We start from the raw sequence: 11,495 nt of genomic DNA, 5'->3' as shown, positions 1-11,495 counted from the left end.
GAGCTCTGACTCTTCTTTGACCGCCAAGCTGAGAAAAAGGACTTTCTAACTTTTTTTCTAACACTGTCATGGTGTGACAGTGACCAGCTAGAGACCCCAAGACTGTTCCACCCACCCAGCCTGAGCCTGGGGTTCCCTGGCACAAAACACCCCAAATTCTGACCTCTTCCTACTGCACAGAACCTGGCAAGACAATCTGGCCAAGCTGTGCCCATTTCTGCACACAACACCTGTGTTTTCCATTTTATAACCCGGCCTTCAACAAATCCCCTGGGTGTTAGGGCGAGCACCACACCAAGCCACAGGATGCACGGCCAATTTCCAAACCAGCCGTGTTTGTTTGTGTGGTGGGAAGGAGTTGATGAAGCTTGCTTGGGTGGCACAGCTCTGGGGAGCTGGCACAGGAGCCAGAAGATGGTGCAGGAGCCAGGATGCCAAGGCTGGGGAAGGAGGCTCTCATAGGAACAGGGCGCCCAATTTGGAGGCAAGCTGGCAGAGGAGCCGGTGGAGGAGCCGTGTGTCGGAGGAGCCCCCAAGCTCCATCTCGGGGGAAGGACAAAACCCTCGCTGGGGTCTACCATGGAGCCTGGAGCCGCCTAGCTTCGGCTGTCGACACCCAAACGCTTCCCCAAGGGGAATCACTTTCGCGAGGAGAAGAAAATCTGCGCGCTCCTCCCGCCCGCCCCCCAAAACAGCGCTGTCTTAAAGAAATCCCAGTCTCGCCACGGCGGCCCCCCTGGTTCCCCCGTCCCGGCTCGGCCCCGGCAGGAAGGGGAGGGACCCGCGGCCGCCTCAGCCGCCCGTGGAGCTGCGGGACACCGGGAGCCGCTCCTGCCCGGGATCGGCATGTCCGGGACGGGCTGGCAGCCGCTGCCCGCGGCGGTAAGGCGGGCTCGGGGGTGCGGGGAGGGCTCTGCTCAGGAGGAGGGCGGCGATGCCGCTCCGGCTGCCCCCGGTGCCCCGCGGGCCCGGCGGGGGAGCGGCTCCGCGCCGGCACCGCCCTGGGCGCGTCCCGGGCCGGGTCGGGCCGGGCAGTGCCGGGCAGGGCGGGCAGCAGCAGCAGCAGCAGCAGCAGCAGCGCCATGGCTTTCGCCCGCTGGTGGTACGCCATGGTGAGTGAGGGCGGGGAAAACCCCGGTGGGGAGCCGGGATCATCCAGGTGGGGAGTTGGGACCACCCGTGTGGGGAGCCGGGAGCCCCGCGGGATGGGGCGGGCGGGATGCTCCGATGCTCCCGACGGTCCCCAGCGATGGGGATGGAGAAGGGAGAAAGGAAAGGGGTTGTGGTGAGAAGGGAGGCGAGACAGCGCCTTTAAAAATAATGTAAAAAAAAAAAAAAAAAAGTGGTTCGAGTCAGCGCGCTGCGCACCCGCATCCCATCCGCTGTCAGAAAGCGACACAGAAAACTGGGGGTTTTGGCGCTGTGGTCGTCGCCTGAGTAACGCAGGCTCGCGGGGTGATGAAAGCGCGCTAGAAAGAGTGAGACGGGATTTTGGTGTGGGAATGTTGCTGTTTTGGGAAGAACTGCGCTGCGCCTTTTCCCAGGAGCGCGTTCTGCATGGCAGGTGGGTGGCCGGGAGGAGCCGTCGCTTGCCTGACCCTCCCCGAGCAAACCGCAGCCCTCTGACGGCTCCGTGTGGCTTGGGTGGACTTGAGTCCCTGCTCATCACTTTGACGAGCCCGCGACTGCTTTAAAAGATTTTTAAAAGCCCTTAAGAAACTTTTATGACATGTTACAATACACATAGGAGGAAGCAGCTGGCCTCTGTGTGGAATGGTGAAAAGAAAAAAAAGTTTGCTTTCTGTTAAAGTTTTACAGAAAGCATGTGTTGTGAAATGTTGGTTTCAGAGAAAATATCACTTTAATGCACTTCCTAAATATGTGATCAGGAAGATGAAACCTCTTGAAGTGATAACTGTACTTTTAAATTGCTCCGTGCAGCTTGGATAAGTGTTTTCAGGTATCAGTCACTGTGTCAGGTCAAATCACTGCAAGCTTCAGTGGATGTGTTCACTTGCAGATGTTCTGAAGGAGTAAGTAAAAATCGTGACAGAAAGCACAGTGTGATCTTGATACCACACACTTGTTTGCTGCATGAAAAACTTATTTTTTTCTAGTTAGAGATAATAAGTGTCAGACTGACTTGGATAATTACTACTGCTCTACTCAAACATCTAAATCTTCACCCAAATGAGTAAACTGGTGGAGGTGGCACAAAGTCACAAAGGGAAAAGTTTGAGAATTACTGCACAAAGCTATGGAATGTATTTAAAGGGCCTCCTTAGCTCTGTCATTGCATCCTTAGCTCTGTGTCATTGCATCCAGGGGAAGAAAAGGTACCAAGATATGGCCGTGTGTGATCAGGTAAGAAAACTGCTCCCACAGCTGCTCCTTTGGGAACCCCTGGCTGTGGTTGTTGGCCCTTGGGACTGGAGTCCTCTCCCGGGCATGGGGAGGTAGGAGAGGCAGGAGAGGAGGCTGAGAGGGACAGACACAAAGGAGATTAAGGTTTTACCCCAAAGTTGGGGTTGGATGCAATGAGAGTCTGGATTTCACCTTTCCATTCTTCACTTGGCTGGATTGTAACTCCCCTGGCAACTCCTTGCATCTGACAGTTTTCCAAGCAGTGCCAAAGATCTCTGCCTTCCTCCCAATTCCATCTGAGAGCGAAAGTCAGATTCCCATCTCCTCAAATGTCTGTAATGCTGAGTTGATTGACTTTTGCTGAGAATCTTGCAAGACTTCACTTCTTACCCAGTTGCTGCATGTCCTCCCAGATGCTGTGCAGTGGCCTTACACCACAGGCTTGTTAATGCCTTCTGAATCTCCTGAGGTTTGGAGGGAATTTCTTGCAAGCAAAGCCTTTAGTGAGGGTTGTTTTTTTGTGCACATAGGTGTCTATTCAGTTGTTAGTAATTTTCTCTGTGCTATTTCACCAGTTGCTCTCTAGTTTATGAGTGCTGTTTGAGTCAGAAGTTTAAAGGTGTGTCTTAATAGTGTGGTGACATTTTTGTGCACTTTAGAACAGGATGAAGATCTCAGGGTAAACCTTCTTGCTCATGGCACTTATGTATTTTTGTGAACATGTGATTATGGGTAGGATTGTGTGGTTTTGTTTTTGTTTTTTTTTTAGTTAGTAAGGTTGGAAAATATTTTGAGCTTAAAAGCTACAAGGAATTGTTAGCTCATGAGTTAAGCTAAAATTGTCACGTCAGCTGTACGCCCACTGTTGATGTGAGGGAGCTGGAGCTGCTCTGATCCACTGCCTTGGTTATGAATCTGAATCTTTGGCACTGTAAGGGAAGATGAGCAGGAAAAGGAAAGAGTGCCCAAAGAAAAAGTCAGCTTGTCGTCATCAGTTGTGAATATGAATGAGCAGTGGATGTGCACTGTCCCACAAAACCTGAGCTTAGCCTTCTGACTAAGCAGATTGATTTACTGCCTGTTTCTTTTGTTGTTGTTGTTTTTTGTTGTTTGTTTTTGGGGGATTTTGTGTTTGTTTGGTGGTTTTTTGGTTTGCTAGTTTTTTTAATTTTTGTGTTGTTTGTTTTTGTTTGTTTTGTTGGGTTTTGGGGGTTTTTTTGCTTGTTTTGTTTTTGTTTTTATTTTATTTATTTTTGTATATTTAATTTTTTAGCGGAGGGTTCAAAGCTGGAAAATCCAGATAAGAAAAGAGCTGTTGAAGGGCATTATTGAAATGGGGTCCCTCATCATACCTTGTGCATCCACTGTTCAGGGAACCAGCATGATTTCCTCAGGTGTACTGTGAAGCTGTGCTTTCCCAGGTTACCTCTTCGGGACAGGACAGATTTTCCTGCAAGGCAGAACTTTCACAGGCTGTTTTATGGTCTGAGGCCAGGGAATGAATTATCAAGGCTCTATGTGTACACAGTGCATTACTCAACTTACTGGGGAAAAAAACCAACAAAACTACTTTGGTCTGACCATATGTGCTTTGTTCCCTAAGTTGGAATGAACATATTTGGCCTCTGAGTCAAAGTCTCTTTATTTTAGATGCTGTTTGGCATTGCCTTCTGGAGGGAAGATGTCATGCTTTTGGTGTCTCTCTGGCTTGAGTTTAAGGGTAGCAAAGTTGTGGTCCTTGTCCTGGTATGTTCTGTGTCCTCTCTGGGCACTGAAGCTGCACAGATAAATAATAGCTGGATTATTATAATAATTATTATTATTTAATAGCTGGATTGAGGATAATACTTGATTTTTGGAGCATTTTGATGCTGAGGGTACACATGCAAGAAGAGAGCCTGATCAGCAGAGTTCTCCTTTAGCTCCTGAGCCTTATGGCAAGTGCTGGTTCTGAAATTCCTGTTCTGTGAGCAACAGGAGACTCACTGGCACTGCTCTTACCGATATGTGTGCAATGTGCTTTTATTGTAGCAGTAAAATGCACAGATAGCTGGGTAAATTGTGTCTCTACTGGAAGTGCTATTATGGAGCAGTGAATCAATTAATCTCTTACCTGAACAGACAACCAATGGGGCTTGTTTTTCTTCTGAAGAGGCACATTTGGAACATGACTAGAGCACTTCCAATTTTAAAACTCATTGAGTGTCTTAGTCATAACCAAACTCGTTTTAAAAACTTGAATTGTTAGAGGTTGTCCAAAACAATTACTGAAATTTTTGTTGCTGTAGCACTTTTTTTCAGCCTGCTGTAGTACTTTTTTTCCTCCTGCTGATGTGCTGGAACTGATTTCTGTTGAAGATAGTGCAGTGATACATGGATCATTGCTTTCTCCCTATAGCCATGTAAAGAAAAATCTGCAGGAACTCATTACTTAGTGGATTAGCAGGCTCTACCTCCTGCTGCTCAGTTCCGAAAACAGAAGGGAATAAATGGGTCTTGAATCATCTCCTGTCTTTACTTAACGAAACAAACCAGACGTGAATCCTCCCTCCCAGATGTCTCAGTTGCTGTGGGAAGTTGCACCACCTGAGATACTAGAGGGTAGCTCTATTATGTTGCCTTTTATATTAATTTATGCATTTTGCTTTTATTATTTTTGAAAAAAGATGTTTTGAGGGACCACATTCACCACTTTTCAGAGATGCAGACAGTTCCAACATGCTGGGTACCAGTGAGCAAAATGTGATTTTCTTTGCATTGCTGCACACGGGAAACTGCTAGGGTTGTGCATGAGGTTAAGTGAAAGGAAGAGCAGAGAAAAGATGCAGGAGGTTCAGGGATCCTGGAAGAACTGTATTTCCTAACGTGCACCTGTGCCTGAACTGTTGGAGCATTTATTTTTTTTCCCTGTGTCAGCACCAGAATTACAGCAATCATGGTGACAGCTTTCTTTCAGGCGGGGAGGGCTGGGCATAACAAACATTTCAGTGTGTCTGAGGGGAATTCAGATGTTGGAGTGGGTTGCACACATCATGTTGGTCCCTCTGAGAGCTCTTTGCAGCCCGTGGTTCTGACATTTCCAAAACAAGCACTGGAGAGTGTTTAGCTGGTGAGGGATGAGAGATAAGCTGAATATATTCCAGAACTTTTCACAAGAACAGTCATGTACAGCCCTAAGTGTCATGGCCTTATGACTGATTTCTCTTGAAGTTATCCAGCAGGCCCTTTAGAAATCCCCTCTGTTAGTGAGAAGAAAAACTTTAAGTGTGCCCTGCTGTCATTTTGTGGTTGCTGAAAGGAATCATCCTTGCACTAAATAAAAAGTTTGAGAATTTCTTTGTGTGGAAGATAAGACTTAAGGTCTAAATAACTACTCATCTATTTTCTCTGTTCACAGCATGGTGACAAGAAGGCAAATGAAGCTTCTTCCAAGGCAGGAGAGAAAAAAGCAGAGGTGGAAGAGGTAAATACAAGTGTTTGGATATATTAAGAAAAGTTGGCAATGAATTTCCTCCTGCACTGATTTTTGCCTTTTGATAGCAAAGTAGTTTTTGGACAATAAACTGGTGACTCCAGACAGTCATTATTCATCCCAGGAATGTTTAGTTTTGTTTGTGTTGCTCAGCAGCCTACTGGAAATGATTTTTTTTTTTTTTTTGCTTTGTTCATGTTTTACCTAATTCTTGGTATCCATGGAAGTTACCTCAGTGAGGTGCCTGCTGTGCAGTGCTGGGACAGTGTGGGACACATCTGATGGCCCTGGTACTTCAGCTGCCCAGCAGCACAGGTGGAGGGAGTGCTCCCTGATGCTTTCCACCTGATGGTTCATCCATCCTCAGCAGAAGCTGTGTGGGAAATAACTTTGCCTGAGCCTGTTTGACTGCACTGCAAATCAGGGTCAGTGAATGCTTTTGTTACAGTCCTCTGAAGTAGATGATTCAAGCAATTGCTTTTCTTTCCTGTCCAGAAAGCAAGGAAAACTTCTCCAGCCTGAGAATATGTTCCACCTTTTCTTTCCAGACAGCTTGTGGGTTTTTTTTCATAAATGCCATTGTGCATTTATACAATCTTGGTTTAGTGCCATATTCTTTGACTGCACGTTGTTCTTCCTATTAGAGCAGTGCTGACATTTTTTTGTGGGAAGGGTGGGAGTTGAGGCCTGTGGTTCAGAGTTCTGGGGTTAATGTTTCTGATCTCTTATTGAGAAGATCTGTTTCCAGCAAAAACAAGACTCTTGCTAAAATTTATTGTCCGGATACTTCTGCTTTTTGAGTCCTTAGAATACTGCATATATGTTTACTTTTGTGAATTTCTTCATGTGTTTCATTTGTTCTATGCACTCTGCATGGTTTTTGATCTATTTCCACTTTTAAGTCCTTAAATTGGAAATAGATCAAAAACCTCTTCCAGAGACCCATTGAGGGGCATTGACTCTCCTGTGACTCACACCTACCTCCAAAACACTCTGATTTGTTAAGCAGTTGAGGAAACAACTCAGAATCTTTCAACAGCTTTCCCAAGAGTCTGCAATGTTATTTTTTATTTAAAAGTCAGAGGTAATTCCTATAGTCTTCAATTTTGGAGGCAGAAATTTATAATGTGTCTGTAGAGAGCTTTGGGCAGTGTTGTCTAGAATATTGAGTTTGTTCACCTGTCTGCTAGAAAAGGTTTGGCATTAGAGAAATTACATGAAAATACTGATGTCTTTGAGGAGCTTGTATCCATACTGAAAGGAAAACAGTAGAATTAGTATTGTTGTTGTTTAACAAAAAATAACAATAAACAGCTCTTGTCTCTCAGATTCTTTGGGTATGTGGTCTTGAGGGGATGAGAGAAGGAGGGTGGAGCTTTGAAAAGCAAATTTAGGAAGGGCCTGACACTGCTTTGAGTGGGAGATGCCAGTTAGCCACAGCATCAAGAGGGACTCTGCATCAGTACTGTTAGGGTGTAGAAGAGGCTTCTTAATCCTTTTTTCTTAAAGACAAGGGAGACTTAAAAGTAGACTGAGGAAAGCACAGCAGGTTTGCTGTAGATAGAAACTTGTACAGTATGTAATTGAAAAGAAATAAAGACAGTTCTTCATCAGTGTAGTGTCAATAAAAGTATATGTGCTGTGTTGCATTAGGCATTGCTCCAGGATAAAGACTCAAGTCATAGGAATCTGCCTTAAAATCTTGATGTCTTGGTTGTTAGAACCTTACATTTATTGAGTTCACCTTCTAGGGACAAGCACTTGCTGAAAATCTCAAAAAAAACCCCAAACAGCTGAGAATCTCATTTCAGCTTTACTGAAATGTTTTCATTCCTTGTGGATGTTATGTGTGGGGGAAAATGAAAAAACAGAAACTTCCACAGACACTACAGGATTTGATCTAAGTTTCTAAGAAGAAACTTAGATTGATGTAAAGATAAAGTACACAGACATTAAGCAGGAAAAGTATAAATTTAGATTTCTATAGTTGCGAGTAGGCCTTACGTAAGTAAGAAACTGTATTGATAAGAAGGGTTTATAGCGTAGTAATGTAATTGTATAGGGTAAGCTAGGAGTTTAGAAGTTAAAATAGAAACGTGTGTAGGTGTGATAGTGGCCCATTGGATAAAAATATACTCATTGCAACAGAAGTAAGTAAAATCGATAGGTTAAAAATGCAAAATAAACTTTGTAAGTTTAAACTAAGTTATAATAGAAGAATTTATAATATAAACTAAGTTATAATAAGAAGTTAAATTATAATTATATAAGAAGTTAAGCTGTAATAAGAAGAGTATACTAAGTTATAATAGAAGAGTTATAATGTAAACTAAGTTATAATAGAAACATGTGTAGGTGTGATAGTAGCTCATTGGATAAAAGTACACTCGTTGCAACAGAAGTAAGTAAAAGGGATAGGTTAAAAAGCAAAATAAACTTTGTAGCAAGTTTCCATTGGATTTGAAAGTTATATATGGTCTTGTAACAAAGAACTTGTGACTACTTTGAGCTATGGCCAATTGCTTGCTCTTTAAAATCTCTCAGCCTTTGAGACTGATGTTTATCTGGGCAATAAATCGTTCTTAGCCCAACTGTAGTCCCATCCCTTCAAATAAAAGCACCGATAATAACAGGGAGGTATTAACAGAAGAGAATTGGTGGCAGTTGCAATTGCTGGTTGCTCATGCAGGTGAAGCTGTGGCATTTTGTTGCAGCAGAAGGGAGTGGTGTGCTGCAGGTTTCCCAGATCTGTCCCTCTGCTCTCCCACTGTGATGGGATATTGTGGATCTGAGCCATGCGTTTGCAGCATGCCATTGCAAAGGGTATGGAACAGTAAATTTCCTTTCTTCCCCTTGCTTCCTGGTGTGCCCAGGCTTTTAGCAGTTTGTCAGCGTGTGAGGGACAGCTGGTGTGGTTTTATTTTATTTCCCATCTGGGCATTGTCTTCAGCTTATCTGTGTGTGTGCCTTTCTACCAATTTCAGATCATTTCCACTTTTGAGGCCTTTGGGGCCCAAGTGCTCTGGAAGCTCTTGGATGCTAAAATATAAATTCTTTCAAGGGCAGATGGCTCAAAATCACTGAGGAAAAACCCAGGATGGTTTATAAAACACTATATACACTGAACTAAGAAATCCCTGGCCCACAGATTGAGTCTGGAAGAGTGTTTAGAAGAAACATCAGCATAGACCTGAACTGTTTTAACATAACGGGTTTTGTTGTCTTTCCTATCTGCTGCTGACCACTGCTAGAGACAGAGGAGTGATAAAACTTATCAAAATTAGGAAGGCAGTTCTTGCACTGTGATGAGGCACATGGTCCTGCTGTCCTAACCTTGTAGTCAGTGCTGCCTGTCACAGGGCTGCCCTTGGGGCACAGGGTGTTCTGCTGCACAGTCACATGAAATTCATGAAAATAGAGCAGAACAAGTGCTCACACTGTGTGTGGCTGTGCTCTGAAATCCCCCTGCTCTGTGTTGATCTGTGTTAATAATGTGGAAAAAGATCTGTTCTGTTTTTACTGCCACAGAGGGAAATGCCAGGGAGAGATTCTGTGTCTGAGCAAAAGCCCAGCCTGTGCATGGCTGCTGTCTGGATGAAAAAATGTGATAGGGAAAAGGAAGAGAGAGTCATATATTATAGAAATTGGAAGCTCCAGCTTAGAGTGAGGCCATAATTCACCAGGTGTGGTGTGAAACAGGACCCTCTCTAACATGTCCTGGCATTTCAAGTTGTTCTTCACAGGAATGTAGGCAGGACCTGTGCTGCTTCTTCAGCTCATTGTTCTTTACTTATCAGGAAATATATTCTTTACTTTGAAAGGATGACAGTGATGATTGGTGCTAAAGCATCTCCATCCTTCTGGAATTGATTCTTTGCTCTGAAATCAGTGTGTCTGGGGTGCTTTTTAATCCTGAGGCTTTCCACTTAGGATCCCTTATCCAGAAAAAGCGTGAAGGCTGAGTAAAGGCATCATGACTAGTGAAAATCTCGTTGGGGTGCCCACTGCTGGTCTGAGTTGTGGAAGAGCATGGGTAGGTTTTCTCTGCACTGTTTGTGAGGTTTCTTTTTACTTTGGTACCAAATTATTTATTTATATCTGCATTGTTTGTTTGTGTTCCTTCCCCTTTGTGCCTCACAGCGCCTTGGCACTGGCAGAGGGGATTGTGGCCTTAATCCATCCTCAGTAAAGGTGTAGGATGGTTCTGGGAAGTACAGCAGCAGCTTCTTTATCTCTCTCCCTTTTCTGTTTTGGTGCTTCTTTTGGCTGAAATGCCAAAGGTAGTTGAAAAATAACATTATTTCAGTTAAACTCTGGCACTTGCTGTGAGCTGTTGCAATGTGAGTGTCTGCCTTCAGAAGGAATAGAGGGTGATTGCTCCTCAAGCTGTTCTTGAATGAAAGATTGATAGGGGGAGGCTGAAATGCTGCTGATGGTTGTCAAAAGCGTTTGCAGAACAGAGATTGCACATCCTTCCCTCTTGTGGGTTTTTTTTTCCCCTCAAGACAAGTGTACTGTAAGCATTCTTACTGCAGTCTTACAATGAACACTTGAATGTTGTCATCCAAAATGAGCACTAAGTCCACTTTTCTGGACACCAGTCCTAACACATGTCTTCCTTTGCAAATCCATTTAGCAAAAAAATGTACGTTTCATCTCCCCCTTATTAAACCTGCAGAATTAATATTCCACTCTGAAACAGTGCTCTGCCTTTTGGAAGCCACTGCTTCCAAAGTGAAGAGAAAATTCTGAGTACCTCCGTGCCACAGCTTTTATTCCTTCACACACAAAACTTTACAGGTCCATAACCCATTAATTTCATTCCATAAAGAAGCTGTGCTTTGATAATTCATTGTCTCTGTTGATGTCAGGTTGGGAAGCAAGGTGTGGGCACAGCTGCAAGGCAATTCCTCACTTGTTTGTGTCTGAGAATGTCACAGAAGAAAAACACTCTTCCAGTTCTTGGAGGGAGAGAAGATGAGAACAGCTCTGATGTGTTTGTCAATAAAGGATATCTGAGCTGGTTTGCATGGAGGGAACATCTTGGGAAACACCCAAACATCCTTATTTTAATCAGGGGGAAAGAAGGATAAACCTGAATTGAATGATAAACATTGAGTGATAAACATTGAATGATGTGGCCAGTACTCCTGCTTTTACAAATGTAAGAAGGGATACCTGGATACCAAAGAAGTTGCTGTTGCAAGATGACTCTGGGAACTAAAATATATATTACTCCATCTGCTGTGGTCAGTATTCACTGGGTGATGCTCATTTGATATGGTGGCTTCAACTTCCACATGGCTCATCTCCAAGGAGTCTTTCTCTGTTGCAGAGGAGAATTTGTTTGTTATCTTTTCTTCTCTATATTTTATTGCTGTATGGTTTACCACCAAATAATTATTGGCATTAACATTTTTTCTTTATTCTGTTTTGTTCATTAACGCAACTTCATACTCTGAGCAAGGATTTATTTCACTCTGTTAGTTGGTTCTGATTTTGGAGGAGGCTTTTCTTTGGTTGTTTTTATTGTTTTTTAGGGGAACATTGGGGGTTTTTCTTGTTTGGTTTTTTTTTTTTTGGTGGGGATTTGGGAGCTGGGATTTTTTGTTTCTGGTTTTTGGTCTGTTTATTTGGTTTGGGTTTTTTGGTTTCGGGG

General features: G+C 43.8%; 1 protein-coding gene across 1 annotated transcript in view; it reads left to right on the top strand.

The window, feature by feature from the left end:
• Positions 1–659: 659 nt before the first annotated feature.
• CAST (calpastatin) overlaps positions 660–11,495 on the top strand; it is a 54,003-nt gene continuing 43,167 nt past the window's right edge. The window contains exons 1-2 of the mRNA XM_064736310.1: positions 660–882; positions 5,762–5,827. Of these exons, the coding sequence (XP_064592380.1) occupies positions 847–882; positions 5,762–5,827 (102 nt within the window). The 5' untranslated portion in view covers positions 660–846. The remainder of the gene's footprint in view (positions 883–5,761; positions 5,828–11,495) is intronic.

This window comes from Zonotrichia leucophrys, chromosome Z, assembly GCF_028769735.1.
Source record: "Zonotrichia leucophrys gambelii isolate GWCS_2022_RI chromosome Z, RI_Zleu_2.0, whole genome shotgun sequence".
NCBI lineage: Eukaryota > Metazoa > Chordata > Aves > Passeriformes > Passerellidae > Zonotrichia > Zonotrichia leucophrys.
The sequence above is the reverse complement of the archived record's forward strand: the minus strand, read 5'-3'. Positions and strand labels throughout refer to the sequence as shown.